The 24,347-nt window shown below is 48.9% G+C and overlaps 5 protein-coding genes across 5 annotated transcripts; 3 read left to right on the top strand and 2 right to left on the bottom strand.

Annotated features, from left to right (window-relative positions):
- Window positions 1-1,930: 1,930 nt before the first annotated feature.
- Window positions 1,931-4,116, bottom strand: TGAM01_v202442 (hypothetical protein; the record flags this gene model as incomplete). The annotated part of the gene is made up of 2 exons (XM_018804859.1): window positions 1,931-3,136; window positions 3,202-4,116. 2 exons carry the CDS (start codon window positions 4,114-4,116, stop codon window positions 1,931-1,933), a joined length of 2,121 nt encoding a protein of 706 aa, XP_018661850.1.
- Window positions 4,117-9,101: 4,985 nt separating this feature from the next.
- On the top strand, window positions 9,102-11,536 carry TGAM01_v202443 (acetyltransferase; the record flags this gene model as incomplete). The annotated part of the gene is made up of 2 exons (XM_018804858.1): window positions 9,102-9,344; window positions 9,416-11,536. 2 exons carry the CDS (start codon window positions 9,102-9,104, stop codon window positions 11,534-11,536), a joined length of 2,364 nt encoding a protein of 787 aa, XP_018661849.1.
- An 817-nt stretch (window positions 11,537-12,353) lies between these two features.
- On the top strand, window positions 12,354-15,837 carry TGAM01_v202444 (AGC/PKA protein kinase; the record flags this gene model as incomplete). Its single annotated transcript, XM_018804857.1, has 3 exons — window positions 12,354-13,338; window positions 13,398-14,199; window positions 14,253-15,837. The coding sequence occupies 3 exons, from the start codon at window positions 12,354-12,356 to the stop codon at window positions 15,835-15,837; spliced, it is 3,372 nt and encodes a 1,123-aa protein (XP_018661848.1).
- Window positions 15,838-17,076: 1,239 nt separating this feature from the next.
- TGAM01_v202445 (hypothetical protein) lies at window positions 17,077-20,663 on the top strand (the record flags this gene model as incomplete). Its single annotated transcript, XM_018804856.1, has 5 exons — window positions 17,077-17,496; window positions 17,635-18,303; window positions 18,909-20,064; window positions 20,135-20,605; window positions 20,659-20,663. The coding sequence occupies 5 exons, from the start codon at window positions 17,077-17,079 to the stop codon at window positions 20,661-20,663; spliced, it is 2,721 nt and encodes a 906-aa protein (XP_018661847.1).
- Window positions 20,664-21,318: 655 nt separating this feature from the next.
- TGAM01_v202446 (hypothetical protein) lies at window positions 21,319-22,392 on the bottom strand (the record flags this gene model as incomplete). The annotated part of the gene is made up of 1 exon (XM_018804855.1): window positions 21,319-22,392. The coding sequence occupies one exon, from the start codon at window positions 22,390-22,392 to the stop codon at window positions 21,319-21,321; it is 1,074 nt and encodes a 357-aa protein (XP_018661846.1).
- Between the last annotated feature and the right edge of the window lie 1,955 nt (window positions 22,393-24,347).

Below are 24,347 nucleotides of genomic sequence, written 5' to 3' on the forward strand. Positions count from 1 at the left end.
GGCTATGAGACACTCAGACTACCCAAACTGAGCTGCATAACATCGCCATCACTCATCATCAGTATGGTAAGTATTTGGACAGTGCCGTTTTGAGGAATTTCCCTTTTACATCTAAGCTGACTTTGCTGACAGCATTTGAGACTACTTGATTTTGCTAGACGTTACCTAAGACCTAAGTGGTAGATGATGCACATGAATCTCAACGAAAGCCAAGACCCTAGTGTAGGTAGTGGAAAGTAACTGGCTGGCGAATTGTCCTATGCTGTGTATTGTTGATGATGCGCAGATTTTGTAATAGAAGCGGGGTGATGAGTAACCGACATACTGATGCGTCTGATACAAGGTCTATTGAATCCTGTAGCGATACTTGTGTGGAAATTGGCACAGAAATTAAAGAGAGAGGGAGTGGTGTAAGTGTGTAACTGAATTTTAATTACCCTATCGTAAATAGGTACATCTGGATAATCCTCCAGTGTAGCGATGAGGTTGAATAGCCTTTTAACCATAGGATTCCCGACTACAGTCAAAAGGACCAGCTGACTGTCTCGTCTGTAACTGGAAATAAATTCATCAATTTGAAAGATGCCCATTCGCAGTAAAAAGCCATGTTACTTCAAGACGTGGAAAGGTTGCCCACAGCCCACTAAACAGATTGTCTAATCATCCCTGCTCCATGGCGAGGAGTCATGTCCCAGCCGCAAGAAGTGAACTACGGCAAGGGAAAAAGAAAAAAAAACTCGTCGTAGGGAGTCTGTAAGAGCTAATGCGATGTGATAGCTATCCCACTCAATGAAACGTTAAAATCCTTCCATTACTGATATGCATCCATCACAATGCCTCATCCAATGAGAATTCACTGCCGGCACGCCCGAAATGTCAAAAAGTCTGGACTCAGATGACGTATCTTTTGGGGTTTCGGGCTTGCGATAAAACGGCCCGTAGCGGCACGCCCCGCGCAAGTCCGTCGATGTGTGGGATGGTAGATTTCATACTATAGTTGATACAGTGTAGAGAGTGCCTGTTTGTAATTGGTTGCTGAGAGGACAGCTGAACCTCCGAGATGGAAGGATGGTCACAGTATTGATGGATGATTAGAGACTGTAGCTCTCTGAATTACGGACGGAGAAGCGGCTATTCACAAGAGTACTCTGTGTATTCAGGCATGTTTGGTTGTATACAAGATAGGTAGCAGACGCATTTACCCGGCTATAGGTCTGTTGTTGACTACCTAATGGCGTCTTCTCTATCAAGACGTGATAAGGGAGAGTGGCTTGAGCTATGTACGTGCAGATATCCTCCGAGGTTTTCAAATTTCTCATAGCCTTATGAAATAGATGGCCTTGTACGTACCAAAGACCACTTTCTAGATTAGGAAATTGTGCTAATCAAGCGGTTGCTCGTGCAGGTAAGTAGCCATATATACGGGGTAACTTTGGAGAATACTAAGACATACACGATGCAAGGCTGGAGATAAGGGACTAAAGGCAAATGAGAAGTCGGACAGGGAGACGAAAAAAAAAAGAGGCATGTGTGATAGATACTTGAAGATTGTCAAGAATCGAGCTATGAATCAGGAATATACAAATTTGGGCGGAAAGGCTTCCCCAGCCCATCGCCTCTCCAGATGCTTCTCTCTCCTCTTCAAATAACAAAAAAAAAAGAAAAAGAAAATAACTCAAGCATATGCATGCCATTCAGGCTCGTATTTCTCAAGTACGCGTCTTATGTCTATCATCATCTACCCAAAGTCTGTTTGATACCACAATGATCCCTCTACACATCCTTTCTAAATGAGGAAAAAGCTATATTTCACATATGAGGTATACAATCCCTATAAACAAATTGGTATCGCTGCAAAGTCATACACATTATCCCGCTGTACAACTATTACTGTTCCTACCACCTCCTGCTTTCATATTATAACTCTCGTTTATCGCTTTCCTTTTCGTCTATTACTCGTCTTCTTCTTAGCCTCGGGAACACTCATAGTACCCCCCTCAAGCTCACCCTCCTCAATCTTTCCCTCGTTCTCCATCTCTCTCAGTTTTTCCTGGCCGGAAATAAACATTGTCAAATCTCGATTCATCTCTTTTAGGTCCGCAATCTCCGTCTTCTGTTCCTCCATCTGTTTGCGCATCGTAGTCGCCTCGCTGTCGAGGTGCTCGATCCGCTTCATCAGACCTTCGTTGATCCGCTTCTCCTCTTGCAGGGCTTGACCTAGGCTCCTCGCCAGGTTTTCGCCCTTCTTGGCCTTGCCCTTTTCTCGCTCGAGATCACGCTCTAGCTGCGGGATAGTCTCTTTGGTGAGAGTATCGAGTTTCTGCTCTAGGTGTTTGGATTTGTCCAGGGCTTCAGATGCCTGTTCTGCAGCCTTCTCCGCCACCGCCGAAAACTTCGATGCTTTGACAGCCATTTTGTTGATCATTTCCTCGTAGTAAGCTCTTTGAGACTCGAGTTGGCTTGTAATCAAGTGAGTATACTCCATGCCAATTGTCTGCAGCTTTGCCCGTGGGACTACATCATCGTCCTCTCCTTCGCTATTGGCCGTGTCATTCCCTCTCATCGGAAGCTCGACAACCTTGCCATCGCCTTTATCGCGAATGAGGCGATGCACCCACATATCGCCGGCGTAGTCCCACACGTATTGCGTCTCCAGCTCCAAAGCAAAGCAGTGTGCCGTGTCTTTCCAGTGGTCCTTGGCGTGACCCCCCTTATATCGACCGCAACCCACGTAACCACATATCAAGCAAATCCAGAGGTCGTCGACACAATCGCAGACGCTGCACAAGTTGGAGGATGATCCCCCAAAAGACTGGCTGTAAGGATTTGACGGATCGCTCTCTTCTGAAGGATTTGTGAATCGGCAAACTGGGCATCCCGCTCCTTTCCAGCTTTGTAAACAGGTGCAGTGGAAAACATGAGAACAAGGCACTGTCATCAATCCGTTCGTTTCGTCCATTCTCTCTAGACAGACTGGGCATGTGGGCAACTCCACAAGGTTTGGCGTGGGAGGAGGAAAAGGCTTCAAGCTATTCGCAACGGCCTGGCTGGATGAGATGGAGTAGTCACGTCCCCTTGCTCGAGTTGGTCTTTCAAACGTGATGCTTTTCACAAACACCACATGGCAGGCTTGGGACTATTCGCTATTGTTAGTATGCAGCCACTCCTTCAACAACAAAACCGGTTGATTGTCATACGTACCCCCATAGAGTTGAAAATCTTGCCATCATACTCTCGCCTCCATTGTTTCGCCCGTTTGCTATCCCGAAACTTGAGTAGAACCAAGTACCGACTCATTCGCGATGTCATGACCATACGACAATGGCTGATATCTCCTTGCCACCGCTCTCCCAAGAATCCCAAGAAGTCTGAAGGCGACATGTAAGCAGGGACGGCAGGGATACATAGCGTGGTGCAGTCTTGCATATCACCAGCCTGCTCCTCCTCTACGTCCTCGTTGTAGAGTCCAGGTGTCTCTTCCCCCTCTTTATAGAAATGCACGATGCCCCATCCAACTTCGGTATTCTTCCCTTCGAATTCGATAAACTCTGCCTTCGTAGCCGTCCCTGCGCCACTGAATGACGGTCCCAAAGTTGGCGCAGCTGATGGCCCAGCCGCAGCTGCCGCCTTGCTGCCCTCTGCAGCCATGTTCCTCTCGTAGATCAAGCTAGGATCTACAGTCTCGATGTTTATGCGTCCGAATCGCCAATCCTGGATTGTAGTTTGCGACCGCAGAGTGCTCGACGGCGATGAGATGTTCGTTCGCTCTGACGGTTGTCGTCTGGACAAAGGCTTGATTTTGTGTCCGTTTTCGACCGATGCTCGCGGAACCCCACCGTCTACAATTTCTGTCTTCTGGTTTGCGCCAACCACGGCTCTGCGGTCCAGAGTCGCCGATGCGCCAAACGATCTTCGTCTTTTTGTATCTAGTCTCTCGATATTGTATGTCTCCGAGGGATAAGTTCGAGGATGTGCGGGAAGATTGTCAAAAATGCTGGCTTCGTCCGACGGTAGCCAAATATTCTGGCTGCTGCCTTTAGCAGGAGCTCTCGCTTCGGCGGCGGGGTTTTCGGTTGGATAAAGCTCGAATTTAATGTGGAAGAAATAAGAAGTCATTTCTAAGCTGTCGATGCCGGCGAAGATTCATAAGAATGTGCGTTCGTAAAAACTTGCCGGACGTCGTGGTCGAAGGAGCAAAATGGTGGGATGCCGAGGTGGCAAGAATTGGAGGCTCGTGGGATTATTAAGGCGGCAGAAGACGCTGAACTTGAAAAGAGTAGGTTGATATTCGGTCGATGTGCATAGCACCGAACAGAAACATGGACGCAGAGGCTGCAATTTATAATGAGAAGCAGAAAATTAAGAGCGAACGAAGCTTTCGGTTGAAGGTTTCCCACCAAAAGCGCCATGCGACTCCATCGATACGTCGTTTCTAACAGTGGAGATAACCAAGAAGCTACTCCACCTCGCCAATTTGCCCAACAGAGGGAGCCACTTTCAGTTCAGTTATCTACGTACGATCAACTACGTGATGGCACACAATTTTCACAAAAGGTCATTATAGAGATTGAAACTTTGCAAGTTAAACCCGTTCTTTTGAACGGAATGTGCTTGTATTGACGCGCGCCTCAATATTGGCAACGCAGAAATGTGCTAGCATAAGTATTGACGACCATCCAAGTCGTCAAGTTCCCATATTTGTCGTGAAGTTCCATTTAACGCCCAAACAATCATTACTGTAATCCATCGCAGACACCTTACTGGCCACCACGCAGACGGAGGACCAAGTGCAGGGTGCTCTCCTTCTGGATGTTGTAGTCGCTCAGGGTGCGACCGTCTTCCAGCTGCTTACCAGCGAAGATAAGGCGCTGCTGGTCAGGGGGAATGCCCTCCTTGTCCTGAATCTTTGACTTGACGTTGTCGATGGTATCAGATGACTCCACTTCTAGTGTGATGGTCTTGCCGGTCAAAGTCTTGACAAAGATCTGCATACCACCACGAAGACGAAGGACCAGGTGGAGAGTAGACTCCTTCTGGATGTTGTAATCGCTCAGGGTGCGACCGTCCTCGAGCTGCTTACCAGCAAAGATGAGACGCTGCTGGTCGGGAGGGATACCCTCCTTGTCCTGGATCTTGGACTTGACGTTGTCAATGGTATCGGATGACTCGACCTCGAGAGTGATGGTCTTGCCAGTGAGGGTCTTGACGACTGAAATGCATATTAGAATCATGTTTCAGCGTGGAGAGAGATATCAAATTGACTTACAGATCTGCATACCACCACGGAGGCGGAGGACCAGGTGGAGGGTAGACTCCTTCTGGATGTTGTAGTCGGACAGAGTTCGGCCATCCTCGAGTTGCTTGCCAGCGAAGATCAGACGCTGCTGGTCAGGAGGAATGCCCTCCTTGTCCTGAATCTTGGACTTCACATTGTCGATAGTGTCGGAAGACTCCACCTCGAGAGTGATGGTCTTGCCGGTGAGGGTCTTGACGAAGATTTGCATGGTCGCGGATTAAGCGGTGATCGCTGAAGAATGGTTGGAGTTTGGTATAGTAGAAGATTCGCTGGTAGCGGATATTCCTTAGGGAGCAGAAGAAGAGATGTGTGTGCGGATGGAAAAGAGAAGAGGAAGCGTGAGTTGCTGACAGGCAGGCGGTCCTTTATGTAGTGACAGCGCAAGGAGGAGGCAAGTGGAAGCCTGAGGGGGCGGTGACCGACAAGACGAGAAGGCGCAGTGACCAGCCCAGGCGCGGTGCAGCTGGCCCAGCAGGAGGTCACTGCTACCCGCGCCGATGAGTAACTGGTGGCAAGCGGTCCCACGCATGATTCATCAGCCAATGCAATGGCCCCGAGAAGGCTCCAGAATCATCCGGGGAAGGCGAGGCGCCTGTTGTCGGTACCGCATCCGCACGCAACGGCTGGTGGGCCTCGAGGTATCGTGGACCTGCATCCGGCTACGCTGCCCTCCACTTGGGGGTCAGGCATTCAGCCTATCGAACGCGGTGGGGCGCTGTAGCGCTCTACCTTAGCTGGTGCTGCCTGTCGCCCCTCTTTTGCGTTCCCCCAGAATCAATGTCTCTGCGCAGCCCAGCGGGCTCGGCGTGGCAAATAACTGAATAGTTTTGCGCAGAGAGGCGAATAACGGAAAATAAGATATGCATCTATATGACATCTGTTATCCATGTTGTTGCAGTTGTTTTTCTCCCATCTTTCATTCATTATTTCCTCAGAAACGATGTGCATGCCGCATTTCGCCCGAGATACCACCCGTACGGAGATGCTCGGAGCAGCCCCTAGAAACTCGCGTTATCAGACCAGCGGTCAACATCAGTGACGTAGTTCACTGGCTGTTTACTGGCTGTTCACTGCGCTTTCCAGGCTCGGCTACCGCACCAGCGCGCAACGGCTTACCTCATTTGTGCCAAACGCAAGCGCAGCTTATCAAACACACTGGCCTAGCAACAGGAAAGAATCTTGCGCAATCAGGATTTCGTCATTCGGATCAGGGGTCGTCTCGCCATGCAGAAATTGCATCATCTTCATGATTTCACCACAGGAGGGGCCGAAACTGGCGTCCGGTTTTAGTACCCGCAGTTTCGCGCAAGCCGCTCTTGTGGGGGTTGGTATTTATTTGAACATCGCGTGAAGTAGTTTTGTCAAAAATGCTTTGCTAGAGATGGTAAAAATGCCGAGCTCTGGCGTACAAAAGCGGCCAATTCTCATTGGCCGGGAAACGACGTTCACAGACTGTTACAGAACTCACTGAACAGTACTGATAGCGCGTCACTTCTTCTTTCAGCGCTCTTATCTGGTCCCGTGTACCCTGATGGCTGAATATCAGTAACGGGAAAAAAAACCAGCGTTGATTCCTTGAGACCGTAACCCGTGCTATTGGATGAACGACAACCTTGATGGTCTTAATGTTATAAACTAAGGAGACGATCGCTCAGATCATGAAAACCAAGCTGCTAGAACACCTGAATTAAGTTAGATAGGCCAGATGTTATGATCCCTGCCTGCAGTCGATCCGGATCAGCCCGCCAGGAACAACTATGTTGCCACTTGCCCATGAGGCGGCCCCTGCTTTATGTCGTCTTCTGGGCGGAATCTATCAAGCCCATCTAAGTTAGTGCATATTATATCTACAATGGAGCGTCATTCATAACCCAATAATCAAGACGAGATTCTCTAAAGTGGGAGGAATACAGCGTGCTCAGGTTTAGAAAAATAATATGAGAATCTCTAATGTGAAGTTCCTCTCAAAAGTAAAGGCGCCAGCATGGTCATGCACTACTGCTCCTATAGAACACAAGTGAACATGCCCATCTATCTGACGGGTTTCAAGCTGGTAAGCCCTAAGAAATGCAAGTGACTTCGCCACATTCTCGCTTGAATGATGCGTGCTTCGTTCAAATACCGCGAAAGAAAAGCAAAGGTCTATCAAGTTTCGGCAAAACTAGAGGATTGATGTAGAGTGTATTTGAAGGACCCCTGAGATGCTTGAATGTCAGACTGATGTTAATGGCAAAAAACCCTCGGAATATGCAACAGTTCTATGAGTACCTGAATCCTCATTGTAGTCTCACCAGATCTGTCATTTTGTTAGAGATAGCCCGGATAATATAAGTTAGTCGAAAAAATACTGAATAAAATTCTATTATCGAACAAATAGTAAGGAACAGGCATGCTAAGTGGGCGGCTTTATATGTGCACTACTGAGAGTATCATTCTTTTCATTCTTTGGAGAGTGAGATCTAGACCACTATCTAACACTGAGATATTATTTCTAATACCTAATAAATTCTTGACTTCCTTTTCCATCTACAATCTAGGGTTATTGGTTTCTGCCATATGCTAGCATTTTCTTTTGACATTAAAAGTGGTGATCCTATATGATGTCTCATAGCAAAAACGCACTTTTATCGGGGTATTTCCTGGTAAACTTTGGAAGACTGAATGCACACATAATTGTAGAACTGGATACTAGACATTGTTCTTCTTTACCTACAGAATCCCGGACAAGTCTTAGAGGATGTACCTGAATATGATTGACCAAACATATACTTCTATACCATCTCTTGGTTGACGCTTGATGTAGCTTACAGGAGATTTTACCGTTGGCAGCGCGTTTGGCGCGTCCCATGCTTAATTGGGATAGATGGACGTGGTTGATTTCTGTAGTTGTTCATAGCCAAGTGTTAAAGATAAGGTTGGATCTCTTTGTTGGTGGTTCGTTGTTACCCAATAGACGCATCTAACAGGGATTGAAGGTTGCTTCGGCTGCTGATAGAGTTCACTAGAGCTCACTGCAAGCAGACTTGTGTCTCAAGTCCAGAGTTAACGCTTCTCCACATTATGCACCAAAACATCAGTCAGTGTCAATGGCTTTGTTTCCACTGACAGTTGCGCGATCAAAGACAAATTCCAGACACCTTTGTGCTCTCTCCTCCCTCGCTTGGGATGGTATGATGAGAGCAGACGCAAGCACATGTTAATCGCGAGACAATATAGAGTAAACCCACTAGCATTGCCCCGTACTACCTTATACGGAGCGGCATGCCTCGTTTCAGCAGCCTTACCGTGCCGTATCGCCGTTCGTCCGTCCGCGGCTAGCGCTGAAGATTTACCGGTTGCTCCCTGTAACGTTAATATTACTGGTACTAAAGATAGAGATCACATGGGAATTGGCTCGAAGTTGGACGCGCTCCTAATTTCAAAGAGAGCAAGCCGAATAATTGCTTGAATCAGCATTTTCTGCTTGGAATGCTCCCTATTTTCATTTTTTCTCTGTCGAAAAAGCGAATAAAAGAGTGTTGCGAAGCTGAACAAACATCTGACGCATCACACCAACTAAGAATCTTAAGCCCCTCCTTCGGTCTACGCAGCAAAGCGTCATTCACCCCGTGCCAGCTTTTCAGACTAACAGCTGGAGCTGCGGTACTAGAGGGGTTGATCTGTTTTTGTCCACTTTTTTTCTTTACACATCAAGCTTCGCACAGCTTGAGCGTTCTCCCTCACTCACCACGTCGATCAGAGTTACAGCGGTATTATTATTGGTAGCGAGACACGAAAAAACTGAAAAAAAGAGGATTTTGCAAATATGGCCTCGAAAGAAGTCGCGGCGTCGACTGCGACAGATGCAGAGCCTCATGAGGCATCGGCTGAGGGGTCTGAGCAACCCCAGAAAGAGCTCTACCCCATGATCAACTGGAAGTACGACCTGTTCCTCTACGGCATGGGCAATCTGGTAAACCTGTTCTTCAGAGAGGTTATACCACGAGGCGCATGGAGAGTTCCACAGAATGGACCTGTACTCTTTGTCGCTGCGCCGCATGCGAACCAGGTATGGAGTTCCTATCTTTTCTGAATGATTTCCTTTCTAGTGTTTTGCGATCAAAACGAAGCCAAAAGCAGACGTCATGCTTACGCGAAACCCAACAGTTTGTCGATGCCATCCTTCTGCAACGAACTTTGCGACTAGACGCCAACCGCCGAGTATCGCTCCTGATTGCGCAGAAATCTGTCCACGGTTTCATTGGCTGGGGATCCCGCCAGGTCGGCTCCGTTCCCGTCGGGCGAGCACAAGACGCCGCGAAGCCTGCAACGGGCTTCATCTATCTCCCGGACCCGATCAACGACCCGACGCTGGTTCGAGGAGTGGGTACAAAGTTTGGCGAGGGCGAGGGCGAGCCTCAGGGAATGCTGTTTTTGCCCCCGGGCAAGAAGACATCGGGCGAAAGTGTCAACATTGACCAAATTCTTGGCCCTGAAGAGATCCGCATCAAGCGACCTTTCAAGACTCAGCTGGGCCTGAAGCAGCTCACCGGTCGAGACGATATTGATAAAGATGGCAACTTTACGAATAAATCGGTCAACGGCCCTGCACAGGGATACCAGGGGACTAAATTCAAGCTTGCGCCTCATACGGATCAGACAAAGGTATATGAGGCTGTCTTTGCGCGACTGAGGAGCGGTGGATGTGTCGGTATCTTCCCCGAAGGCGGCAGCCACGATCGCTCCGAGCTGCTCCCAATCAAGGCCGGCGTGGCCATCATGGCTCTGGGAGCGCTGGCGGAGTCGCCCAACTGTGGCCTCAAGATTGTGCCCGTGGGCATGAACTACTTCCACCCACACAAGTTCCGCTCGCGTGCTGTTATTGAGTTTGGAGCGCCCTTTGAGATTCCGCCGCACGTGGTTGAAATGTACCGGAATAACCAGCGAAGAGAGGCCATCGGCCAGGTCATCGACACTGTCTACCAAGCTCTCAGCTCTGTGACCGTCTCGACTCCAGACTACGACATCCTGATGATGATCCAAGCAGCGAGAAGACTCTACAATCCTACCGGCAAGAAGCTGCCTTTGCCCGTCGTGGTGGAATTAAATCGACGCTTGGCCCTGGGTTACGAGCGGTATAAAAACGATGAGAGGATAACTAAGCTGTCTAAGAGCGTGAAAGAGTACAATTCACAACTGCGCTATCTCAATTTGAAGGATCACCAAGTGCAGTACGCCACTATGTCGATCTGGAAAGTCATTGTGCTATTCATCTACCGCTCGATCAAGCTCCTGATTCTCTTCCTCTGCACGGTTCCCGGCCTCCTCCTATTCTCCCCAGTCTTTGTGGCAACGAAGATTATCAGCCGAAAGAAGGCCAAGGCAGCACTGGCGGGCTCAACTGTCAAGATTCGTGGACGTGACGTCATGGCCACATGGAAGATTCTCGTTGCCTGTGGATTGGCTCCAACGCTTTATCACGGCTACAGTATTGCCGTGGTCGCTAGGGCCTGGTATGATCGTCTCTGGGGCTATCTACCGGATTGGGTGCCTCTCTGGTTGGTGTACTTGGCTACTTGGGTGGCCTGGACGGCCATCACTATTGCTGCGCTGCGATTCGGAGAGGTGGGAATGGACATTTTCAAGTCTCTTAGACCGCTGGTGCTGTGTCTGGTTCCAGCATCTGATTACAACATCCATAAGCTGAAACTGAGGCGGGCAGAGCTGAGCGCGCAAGTAACGGAGCTGATCAACACACTTGGACCAGACATGTTCCCCGACTTTGATAAAACAAGACTCGTTCCTGATTTCACGAAAGTCGAGACAGGTGGCACTCAGTCATCGCCCGCAGAGACTCGCCCCCGGCGCGACAGCGACCTGTCAAGCACCGGTGTCGACTTGGAGACGCCCCCGGCGCTGTCACGGCGCAGCACTACGCAGTCCAGCCGCTTGTTGCCTAGGAACGACTCTTTCAGTAACATTGGCAGAGTTGGCATCTTCTCAACACGGCCGCCATCACGATCGCGCAGTCGATCCAACAGCTCCGGTGGCGGCTTTGGGTCTAGCGGCTTCCCAATCAGCGGATTCACAACTCTGGATTCTGCTGAAGGCTTTGGTGAAGCTAGCCGCAAAATCAGAGAAGCCATGAAGGATAGGCGGAGGAAGTCTGATAAGGTCAAGATGCAAAGCGGTGCAGATGAGGACGAGAATTCTGATAGCGATGAAGACGGATACAACGAAGCGAGGAAGAAGAATGTGTAAGAGAAGCGACGGGCAACCCGCTTAATGAGGGTGACTTGTGCGCGGGTGTTACACATACTGTCCCTTTTGCTTGTCCTTTCTTTCTGCCTTTTTCCATCTTTGTTTAATTTTCTGCTTTGGGGAGGTTTTATTCTTTCTTTTTGTGTATATGTATTTTATCGAACTTCTCTAGGGAAATAGCGAATGTGGGTTTCTTGTTGGCATTTTTTGGGCCAGCCTTAAGACTTAAGAGCCTTTATGGTCAATCATTCACTGTTCCAATGACATGCAAGGTGGTTTTGTTATGGGTATTAGCGAAAAACTTCCTATTGATCTGAACATCTGACATGCTCCAAGTCGATGCCATCCAAATGAAATTCTGAAAGTCACAAAAGTCTGTTGCAACAGAGCTGGCAAGCAATATTCAGCGGCCATGCAGGTATCCCAACTCTTTTCTTTTATTTGTGTATGAATTAATTTTAGTACAGGAAAAATGCCTCGGCGCCTAATCCAACGAATCACCACAGACTTGACCTGAGTGCAGTATCTGACACACCTGCGAGCAGAACCCAACCACCATGTCAACTCCAGCGAATGAGGTGATTATGCAAATGCAAGTAGGCACCCACGGTCGAGGTGGACCCGGCGAATAGCTGATCACAGCCTCCTCACCAACTTGTTTCTGCCCAATTCCGCCCAGTCGCCCTTGTTTGAGTAATAGTCGCGGTGTCGTGGCTTCTTTCATCATTAAATCCGTTGGTTCATTGCAACTCTGTCCATCAAAATTCGGCGTACATCTTCAGGCTTACCTTGCATTTGAATCACCTTACGAGCGGACATGCCACAGCCTGATGACTACACGGTCGGCTGGATTTGCGCTATAAGAACGGAGTATGTGACTGCACGAGCATTTCTCGACGAGGAACACGAAGGACCTACAGCTGTGTCACCCAATGACAACAACGCTTATACGCTGGGTAAAATTTGGGGGCACAATGTTGTTATTGCCGTGTTACCTGACGGGGAGTATGGCACATCCTCTGCTGCTAGTGTCGCAAGAGACATGATGCATAGCTTTTGTAATGTCAGAATAGGCCTGATGGTCGGGATTGGCGGTGGTGCGCCGAGCCAAAGGCATGATATCCGTCTGGGCGACGTTGTGGTCAGCGCTCCTCGAGACGGAAAGGGTGGCGTATTTCAGTATGACTTTGGCAAAACCATTCAAGATCAGAGCTTCAAGCCAACGGGATTTCTTAATCAACCTCCGGCCGTCCTGCGCACGGCAATGACTGTACTCAGCGGCCAGTACGAGAGCGATGGGCATGGCCTTGAAGGGGATATTAACAACATCCTCCTACAGAAGAAAAGACTCCAGAAAGCATACAGTCGGCCACATCAAAGCCTCGATAGGCTTTACCGTTCTGATGTCGTGCACCCTAGATATTGCGATAATTGTTCAGCAATCTGTAGTACTGATGTAATGAGGGTAGCGTTGCGACCCGAAAGGACTGAAGACGAGGATAATCCGGCAATCCACTATGGCATCATTGCCTCTGGAAATCAGTTAATGAAGGATGCTTTACTTAGGGATAAGCTTGCGGCAGAAGAGGATATACTATGCTTTGAAATGGAAGCGGCAGGGCTGATGAATCACTTTCCTTGCCTGGTCATCCGCGGTATATGCGACTATTCGGATTCCCACAAGAGCAAAGAATGGCAGGGCTATGCCGCAATGACAGCAGCTGCATATGCAAAAGACCTTCTCCGTCGAATAGCTCCCAACAGGATTGAAGCTGAGAAGAAGATTAGCGAAGTTCTTTCTGGTGCGTCTCAGGCAACCGAATTGCCCAATAAATAGATATTAATCATGTGTAATCTTTAGGCGTCCAGCAAAGCATTGACGAAGTCATCCAAGTGCAGCATGACCAAGCTAATAAAGATTTTCTTGATTGGCTTACGCCAATCGAATATGGCCCTCAACATAGCGACTTCTTCAACAGACGAGAGCCGGGAACTGGTCAATGGTTTTTAGGCTGCGATGAGTACCAGACGTGGTTGGACTCTCACAAGAACACACTATTTTGCCCGGGCATTCCAGGATCAGGCAAAACTATTCTCACAGCGATCGTGATCAACGATCTCATTACAAGATTCGGGAATGACCCAACAATTGGCATTGCGTACATCTACTTCAATTTCAGGCAAAAAGACGAGCAAAAGATTGAATACTTGATGGCGAGTCTGCTGAAACAGCTAGCTCGAAGCCAGTCTTTCCCAGAAAGTGTAAAAGATCTCTTTAGCCAACACAAAGAAAGACGGACGAGACTATCCACGGACGAAATCTCAAAGGCTCTCCAGGTGGTCGCAACTATGTACTCGAAAGTGTTCATCATCGTCGATGCGCTTGATGAATGTCAACCTTTTAATGACTGCGGACTGAGACTCCTCTCATATATTTTCGATCTCCAAGCCAACAGTGTAACGAATCTCTTTGCAACTTCACGACCCATTCCAGATATTGAGGGACAATTCAAGACGCACCTCAGACGTGAGATTTCAGCCACTAATGAAGACGTGCGTACATATCTTGATGGCCACATGTCAGATCTCCCAAGATGTATCTTGAACAGGCCGGATATACAAGAAAAAATCAAGACTGAAATTGCAAGTGCCGTGGAGGGAATGTCAGAAATCTTCTTGCGCCAAAGTTACCAGACAGCTGCTAACATTCGTTCAGGTTTCTACTTGCGCAACTTTATCTGGATTCGCTCAAAGACAAGACATCTGTAAAGCAAATAAAGTCCTCACTGGAGCGATTTAATAAGCAAAACCAACTAGGATTAGGAGAAGATAAAAAACGCAGAGTCCTAGAAAAGGCATATGAACAAGCAATGGACAGAATAAACAGTCAAATGCCGGGCTTTCAAGTACTTGGAAAGAAGGTCTTGGCATGGATCACCAGCGCAAAACGGCGACTAACCACTTTGGAACTCCAACATGCCCTTGGAGTAGAGGTCGGAAGCACTGAGCTTGATCCGGATAATCTACCAGAGATTGAGGACCTGATCTCAGCATGTGCTGGATTGGTTACGTTTGATAAAGAGAGCAATGTCATCCGTTTAGTTCACTACACAACGCAAGAGTACTTCGATCGAACACGACAAGATTGGTTTCCGGATGCAGAGGCCGATATCACTGAAGTATGCATTACTTATCTCTCTTTCAGTATCTTCGAGAGTGGATGCTACCAATTTTTGTCTAGAGAACACGGGCGGCTACGATCAAATCCACTCTACAGCTACGCTGCGCATAACTGGGGACATCATGCTCGCGCCGCTCCAGACAAACGGCTAATTCTTGATTTTCTGGAGGATGAAGCTAAGGCGTCTGCCTCATACCAGGCATTAATCTTTATTGAATACGGATACCATACGAACGTAGTGGATGAGGAAATAGTGAGCATTCATCTTGCAGCGTATTTTGGCCTAATGTGCATGACTTCTTTGCTTAAGAATGGGCATAATGTAGATTTTAGGGATTACCATGGACGTACGCCACTCTCGTGTGCTGCCGCTAAGGGGCACGAGGCCACCGTGAGGCTGCTGCTTGAACACGGCGCTGACATGGAGGCGGAAGATAATTCTTGCTGGACGCCAATTTCGCAAGCTGCTTTGTATGGGCATGAGGACATTGTAAAGCTCCTGCATGAGAAAGGCGCCAATTTTGAGGCGAAAGATAATCAGGGTTGGACACCACTTCTTTTGGCTATAGAAGATGGACATGAGGCCATCGTAAGACTCCTGCTTGAGATGGGCGCCGACATCAAGGTGACAATATCCAGTGGGTGCACGCCGATTTACTATGCTGCTTCACATGGGCATGAGTCTATTGTTAGGCTACTAGTTGAGAGGCACGCCGACGTTGGGGCGGCAGATGTCAGTGGGTCGACGCCGCTTCATGAGGCTGCTAGATCTGGCTACGAGTCTACTGTTAGGGTCCTGCTTGAGAAGGGCGCCGATATCATGGCGATAGCTGAATACGAAGGGACGCCCCTTCATTTGGCGGCTAAATTTGGCCATGAGTCTACTGTTAGGCTCCTGCTTGAGAAGGGCGCCGATATTGATAGCATAGATTGGAATTATGGTGACACAGCGCTTCACCTAGCTGCTACTTGGGGGAACGAGTCTACTGTCAGGCTCCTTCTTGAGAAAGGCGCCGACACCAGTATAACAGAAACGTATTTTGGTCATACACCGCTTCAGCGGGCTGCTGAACACGGGCATGAGTCTATTGTCGTGTTGCTGGAACAACACTCTCGATAACTACGAGGCCATGCCCTTTAGATGATGGTGCCTGCATGGTGGCAATAAGTAGTGAGAGCTTTCAATGCAAAACTTTGGCCTCCCAAAGCTTGTTTTCCTATCGCTAAAGCGGTCTGCTCTCTCTCATTGTATCATAAGACTATCTAAGCCCGGATATGTTTACTGTAGCGGCATACTAATCTAATACCTTTAGTAGATGTTATAAGCTGCCGCATTTTCATCCATGTATGCTGTGGCGGATTTGCTCTAGTTCTAAACTTATTCTAAATTTAATATGCAAAATCGTGCGTTTGTATTTCGCAATGACTAACTGCGTGTAAGAGAAGGAAAGCAAAACGCATATATTTGCTTGGTAGTTGTAGCACCATAGACTCAGTACTTAATCTAGTAAGATCACGCAATAGTAAAAAGGTACATAGCATCAGTCGTGTCCACTTACGCAGTAATGATTGATAAAACAGTTTGCTGTGCTTATGGTAGTCCACGTTTTTAGTAAGCTTAGAATAGATCGTAATGTTATAATGATGCGTTGCATGGTACAGGATTTGCTCCGACAAGGGGGCCGGTGAATTGTGCTCGGAGATGCTCGGCGATGGTTGAGATTGTGGATTGTGGGGGAGATTACGTGGCAAACGACGAAAGACTTGGTAAGTAGTTGTCTTTTCAACTGCTGGTTGATGGAAGACTGACATGTAGTGGATGAGGCATGGAATATGAGATGACGACGTCAACCTCAAAAAGTTCCAAGTATACGGAATGCCGGCAGCGATATGGCGATGACGGGAATTTCCCCTTTCGGCGCAGCCCTCCACGCGGGTAAGGCAAGCCCCCCATCGGGCCATCGGCTTAGCATCCGAAGCGAAGAGTGGGAGGGGCTGCGTTAGAGTGGATTTGGTGGGTGGCCGATTCGCTGTGCCGCGCGGTTGGGGCAGGATCTGATAAGGATTTTATTCTCTTGGCCTGCAAGGCATATTGTGCTTACACCGGTAAGTCCGAGCTTGGGGGGGAATTCAAGGATTCAGTTACCCTTTTCCTTTTAAAGGAGCCCGGCTGTGTTTTACAGCTGTGGATATTTGTTCTTTTTCCTTTTCATTTAAAGTTTGTTCATTCTGTTTAGCAAGCACGCGATTGTTTCTATTACCAAAAATTGCCCCCTTAACTGGACACTGGGCTTCGGGTTATCCACTTGGACTATTTTCTACTCTACTCGGAAGCGCTCTTCTTTTCCTCTTTTCTACCATGCCACCTCCCTCCGCCACCAACGGCAACGCAGCAACACCGCGCATGCCCGTCAAGCAGAAAATGGCCGTCTCGCTGAAATCGCTCATGAACTCGGTGCTGGGCGCCGTGCCGGCCTCCGTCGCGGGGCAGCTGGCGGCACCGTCGTCGAGTGGGGGCTCGGCGCCGATGGAGGCGCTCTTCGGAAAGACTTCTGCGGAGGTCGACGGCGAGGAGTGTCTGCACGACTGCGAGAGCTGCTCGGTCAAGTACCCGCGTGGCTTCAAGGTTGATGAGGAGGATCTACTGTATGGACAGGTGAAGGGGTGGAGCACGCATGTGCTGGTGGGGACGGGGAAGAGTGACTGGGTGAGGGACGTGGCGGATGAGAAGGGGAGTGTGATGGAGGCGATTCAGAAGGTGGGAGGAGTGACGAATGGCGTAAGTCTAAAATTTTTCATTTTTGATTTAAAAGAGTGTTGGGAGATGAGATGAGATGCGCTCAAGTGAACTCACTCAAGCTGAATGAAAGTGAGCATGAGAAGAGTCAAGACACATATGACTGACAATTTGATATAGAGACTCATGCTGTCTGCATCCAATATACCCACGCCTCACGACACCCATGAGTACTCAGAACCCACGACCGTCATCCTCCTCCCAGCCTTTGCCACCGTGCAAAACGTCCATCCAAAGAACGTCTCTCAGCTCATCACCAGCGTCATCAACAACGCACCCACGAGCTCGTCTCCTCTCGTCCCCTGGCGCTCCGTCATCCCCGCCTCATTGCCCAGCCCAGACGCCTCATTACCCGATCTCACCATCAACTCTTGTCCGCACAGCGCCGTGATCCTCTTGTGTAGTCAGAAGACGCGAGACGCCCGCTGCGGCCAGAGCGCGCCGCTTTTGCGCAAAGAGCTGGAGAGACATCTGCGTCCACTTGGCTTGTATCGCGACTTACACGATGAGAGACCAGGCGGTGTGGGCATTTACTTTATTAGCCATGTTGGAGGCCACAAGTACTCCGCCAACGTGATGGTGTATCGACGGCCGAACCCATTTGGCAAGGATGACGAGCCGCTGCCCGAAGGAGTGGTGGAAGCGGCGGCGGCGAAGGAGGATAATGGGGAAGAGGGAAAAGATGAGAGTCAAACAGAGAACGAAGAGGGAGATAAAGAGAAAGGAGATGTGGGCGCTGCGCAGTGCATTTGGTTGGCAAGAATAAGGCCGGAGGACTGCGAGAACCTGGTGAGATATACCGTGGTGAAGGGCAAGGTTGTGAAGCCCGAGAGGCAGCTGAGAGGAGGGTTTGACAGAGGGAGGGGATTGATGAGTTGGTGAAGATGAGAGATGAATCTGGATGATCTTTTTTTTGGCTATACATTGTTTCCTTTTTTTTTATTTTCCAATAATGCTTTTCCTTTTTTTCCCTCTCCTTTTGTCAGCCTGAGGTTCTATTTTAAGCCTCGGCATATGAGGACATACACGCATGAGTTTACTTTAGACCGCCTATTGGCATTGCAATGATAGAAAAAAAGGCGGTATCATTACCTTGGCGTACAATGAAAAGAAATATTATTATTTCTCTTGTTTTGCGGTGCTATCGGCTGTTTGTCCTTGTTGGTTGCCATCGACTGCCTAGCCACCCATGCAAGTGCTTCATTCAGCTCCTCTGACTTGGCCCAAAAGGTGCTGTCGCGTCGTAACCTGCAGCAAAACGGCGACTATTATAAGTAAGCAAAACATCGCACATCATGACCAAGCCAGATATTCCATCCAGGCCAACGCACTCTGGTGCAAAAAGAGCTGGAAAGTTAGGAAAAAAAAAGGAATGACACAAAAGTTGCCAACAGAACATGCGGCTCCTCAACACGGAAACCTACCAAATCACTGAATTCTTCGACTGCAACATCCCCGAATATGCCATCCTGTCTCACACCTGGGGCCTCGAGGAGCTGACATATCAAGACGTCACCCAGTCCATAGAGCTCGCCCGCCAAAGAAAACCACAAGGATTCGCCAAAGTCGAGGGCGCATGTGCGCTCGCTCAATCAGAAGGCTATGCTTACATTTGGATTGATGCTTGTTGTATTGATAAGACTAGTAGCACAGAACTGTCCGAGGCCATCAACTCCATGTACTCGTGGTATCGCGGGTCGGCCATCTGCTATGCGTACCTGATTGACGCCGAGCACTGCTTCAGCGCAGAGTTTAGGAACAGTCGGTGGTTTACGAGGGGGTGGACGCTGCAGGAGCTCATTGCCCCGAGGGATGTTGTCTTTTACTCCAAGGACTGGAAGCTGTTGGGGCGCAAGTCGTTGCTGAAGGGCCTGTTGTCGGACATTACGGGCATCGACATCAGCGTGCTTGCCGGGGCTGATCCGTCCATCATTACGGTGGCGCGCAAAATGTCCTGGGCGGCGAGTAGGACGACGACGAGGATCGAGGACACGGCGTATTGCCTCATGGGCCTCTTCTCGGTGTCGATACCGCTGATTTATGGCGAGGGCAAGAATGCCTTCTTCCGGCTGCAGGAGGAGATCATCAAGACGGTCGACGACCAGTCCATCTTCGCGTGGGTGGTGCCGGAGCTGGAATTTCCGAACCAGCAGCTCTTTGGGCTCTTGGCCGAGTCGCCCAGCGCCTTCAAACACACCGGCAAGCTGGTGTTTCCTTTCGCAACCAGTCGTTCTTCGAGGCGGGCGGCGCAGATTGTGAATAGGAGCTTGCAGGTTGAGCTGTTGGTGCAGCCGCAGGACATGTTCCTGATGAAGAATGACAATCCTGCGTATCGTCGGCTGCCGCGCGGCCTGCAGGCGAATTACTATCTTGCTGCTCTTGGGTGTAGATTTGGCCCGTCTGGAGACTTTTCTCCGTGCATTGATATTTGTGCGCTGGACGAGGAGAATTCGCAGTTTGCGAGGGTGAATCCTTGGATACTTCGGGAGACGCACTTGGATTCTACTACCATGTCGTTGCGGTCTAGACCGCATTCTGATTCTTGGATTTGTAAGTAAAGTCTCTTCATTGTTTTATTAAGCTGCTTTAGCAAGCTGGCTGGTGCTAACAATGAGTCAAGACCAAATCACCACATACGTTGAACAACTCTTTCGAGACCCAACAGTCTGGGAGTCACGACTCGTCTCAGTCTCTCAGATCCCCCGTGAATCCACATCCCTCGGTTTCCGCATCCAGCTTCTCAGTAGCGGCATCAGCACCCGAGAAGGCTTCCCAGCCGATCGCTGGTACCGTGACAACCGCGTGCTCCAGGGCTCATACGAGGTACACGACAAGTATCCATGCAGCGTGCTCCGCTACGAGCGGCGCCACGACGAAACCAAAAATGAGGGCATCACCCGCTCCATCGAGGGCGTTGTGCGTGTTGGCCTCTCAGATGTGAGCCAAGAGCGCAAGGCCCTCATCGGCACAAAAGATTTTGTGAGGCAGCAGATGGTGGCGATGAAGCATCCTGGGCAATTTGTGGCGCTCGTACTGGGCTTGGATGTGGTTTACAACTTTGACAGAGCGGGCTGGCGACAGGAGCCCTGGTGTGCGTTGGTGAGGCTTGAGCCGGACGAACATCTTGCTGATTTTAGGTATCAGATTGATTGGGGGGAGAAGAGGAATAGTACGTTTGACTGCTCGTCTATTGGGGCTTTGTTGAAGGCGGAGATTGTAATGTTGCCGGAAGATAATTTGTATACGGTTCAGCTTGAGTGTAGGCATGTGAGTGACTCGTCGGCGTCTTGGTGGACGTGGGTATTTGGAGATGTGCCGGAGTATGATGGTAGTGATGATAGAGTCTGGAGGGTTCGATAGAATGAACAAGGATGTAAATTTGATGTCTAATACGAGTGTGTGAGGAGCTGTATATACGTCCGTGCTAGACATCAGCAACGAGTCACTACCTCCTTATCCAAGGGTTTTTGCAATGAAACGGAAGAAACACATGATTGTAGTAGAAAGAATTGTATTTAGCCTGCTAACAATCTTGAAAACTCATAATATCAGCAATAGCAATAGCAATAGCAATAGCAATAGCAATAGCAATAGCAATAGCAATAGCAATAGCAATAGCAATAGCAATAGAAATAGAAATAGAAATAGTATTGGCTCTTATAACCAGCTCCCCCACCCCAAGCCTCGGTTTGTCTAGATGTAATGCCGTCCTCATTCTGAGCTGAACCAAACTCTCTAAACTCCCAGCAATAGCAAAATACGTTTGTCATAAAACCCCAACTAGAGCCCAACCTCTCCATCACATCACTGACTAAAGTGTCCACAGCAGTCAGGACCGCAACGTGCCTCAAAGTGGCTGCTACTACCCGTGCTGCTGCTATCGGCGTTCTTCATGCTGCCAGCCTCATCTTGATTAACATCAGGAGAAGCAGCAGACTGTGGCCAATTTGAAAACAAGCTTGGCGCAGCAGATGCCGTACTCTTCGAGGGTCCAGCCGTGTTAATACCCATCACGCCTGATGGAACTGCCACGGTCTGAACTGCAGGAAAATGATGAGGAAGCGCCATGCCATATTGGCCACCAAAAGGAAAAGGGCTGCTTTGATGCAAAGATAACTCCTGTTGCTTCAAACTGCCCACAATCATCATCTCATCCGTCCGCTTCATCTGCCCCATAGTCTTCTCCATCCTCTTCTTCACAGCACATTCCTCATCCTGCAAGTCCCTCAAGTCGTCCAGCTTCTTCATCCACGCCTCACTCTCGGGAAACGCTTGAGCCTGCGGAATGATGCTTCTTCCCCCCGTAATGGCGTTGATCGTAGGGGCGCCGGTGAGTATATCCATTTCGTGGCACATAAAGTCCAGGGGGCTCTGGAAGAAGAGATCCCATGCCGTCTGCTCTAAGAGTTTCTCCGTGCGGGCGAGTTGTGTTTGTGCCTCCTGGTAGCGCTGCTGAAGGGTTTGTTGAACGTGACGGAGAACATGAAGGCTTGCAGTTATGCGCTGTTCTTGATTAAGGCGGGTGGAAAAGGACGAGTGTTGGCTGTTGAGTTTCGGGAGCTTTGATGATGAAATTGGCGAAGAGAAACTGGAGCCGAAAGGATTGGTTTGAGGACTATAGCGCGTTTCGAAATGTTGTTTGTATTTGTCCTGAAGGCGAGCAAAAGCGAGTAAGGGGTTAGAAGCCCGTTGCTGGAACGGCATGTTGAAGCCCTGCCCGGCGAGAAATGTTGGAGGCGGCCAGCGCATGTGAGGCTCCTGATTAACTTTGTCGCTTGAAGGAGAAGAAGCGCTCAGAGCCTCTGGAGATGTAGATATGCTGGGAAAGTGTCCCGACATGGCTTCACGGGGCTTTGACGACGAACTGCTCGCATCCATCTTCCCAATCTTGAACGGTGTAAGTGATGATATGAGGCTGTTTAGTTAGAGGAAATAGATGGAGCAGATGTTGACGAGTTGTCGAAGTCGAGGAAGCTGAAGGAACAAAAAGCAGAAGAGAGCGTGGTGTTGCGAGAAAGCATACTTATGGTGAATTACAGGGCAGTGATTCAGAGTGTTTGCAAGAGTCCATCTGATCAAAAGAGCGGTCTTGCGGACAATCAGAGAGAGTGCGGTGTGAAAAAGTGCACAGGAAGAGCAGCTACTCTGCTCATTTGAGAACAATCGCAATGGCTGAGCATTTGGGCGCAGAGATGGAGCTCATACACGGAGTTTTACAGTTGAGTCTCTTCACTTCACTGTTCTTGAGAGTTCAGGCTCGTGAGACACACCGACTGTGAACCGCCATTGCAGCAAAAGTGGTGATCATTGAGTACTTTCAACTGTTTGTTGTATTCACACTCTTCAATAAGTCTCAGTACAAAAAAAATCCTTTGCATCATCCGCGCTGCGATATACACATGTATTCATCTCTCTCATTATAGTCATACCAATATCCATCAGGTCTCATATAAGCAGTATATCCAAAACCCAGGGCCACACAGTAACGTAGGCCCCAATCGCGCACGCGAATGTTTCCAAAAAACCAAAAACCAAAAAGAAACTCTTGTAGCCAGTTCAAATCCAAAACATGTTTAAAAACAGCTCATGTTATCCAGGACTGGAAAACCAAAAACACAACCCAGCGCCTCATATCCAAGCAAGAAATATATAGTATATATATAAAGGCCACCATCAATGACAGCCCTTTGTAAAAAGCAGCATCAGACAATCTCAGCACAAGAAACCTCTCCTCCCAGACTCATTATCTTAAACACCGTGCAAAGAAACGCACGACGTTGAAACAAAATGTCTCGCAAAAGAAAGAAATTTCTTGCTCAATCAGTGTTAGTCCGCCAAGCTCTGACTGTGGCTGCTACTCGACACAGACGTCACGCTGAGCTCTCGTCGCGCTCCATGCACCAGCTTGTAGATGCCAAAGGAAATGGCCGCCAGCACGATGAAGAGAACGATGATGATGATGGCGATGACGTAGTTGCGTTGCGTCATGGCGACGGATGTGAGAGATCCCCGGCTTGGGGATCGAAAAGTGTTTTATACGGACGTTGTTTGTTTATGTTGGATATTTTTGGTGGTGTTGATGTGAGGCGTGGGCGGTGTAGCTGAGGCGCTTTGTTCTCGTGTTTGTTGATCGCTTCACGGAAGAATACACCGTAAGAGTAAATAGGCAGAATGCGTTGGTAGACTGCGTGAGACCCGATTAGCAAACTGCTCATTCATCCTGCATCAACCCGAAAAAAGAGACAAGCGACATACCAAACAATCAGTCTCGTCACCGCAAAAACAACAGCGGGTCCAGCACCAAAACAAGAGAAAGAGGACCGTTTTCGAGTATAAACGCGGCTTGGTTATCTAAAAGATTTCTTTCCAAAAAAAAGAACAGTAATGATCAATCCCAAGAAAGGCAAACCAATCAATCAAAGCGCTCCGTTATTCATAAACAATGAATACAGATCACAAAACAAGAGGCCCCTTCACGCGTACACGATAAAATGCGCCCATCCTTCACCCCCCCCAGCTATATGTAGGTACACGCTGGTTGCCCCGCCACTCCATTTTCGCAAAAAAAAAAAATCGCAAGGCTGGGAATGCCACCAAGCTTCTTTTTGGCTGTCGTGCCTGGGACTAGCTGAGGTGGCTTACGTCTTCTGTATCCCTGTAACCCCACTGATGCTGCTGATTTTCTCACTAGCAGTTCGTGCAGCACAGTAACTTGTGTTACGGGCAGGAGGAGTTGAGGCTTTGCTGTTTCAGTGGAGCCCGATCGTGTTTCCCAGCCTCATGATTATGGGAAACAGAACGGGCTCTGTAGGAGATGCGCTGGTGGCATGTCA

The sequence above is a fragment of the Trichoderma gamsii genome (assembly GCF_001481775.2).
Source record: "Trichoderma gamsii strain T6085 chromosome Unknown Scaffold_6.2, whole genome shotgun sequence".
NCBI lineage: Eukaryota > Fungi > Ascomycota > Sordariomycetes > Hypocreales > Hypocreaceae > Trichoderma > Trichoderma gamsii.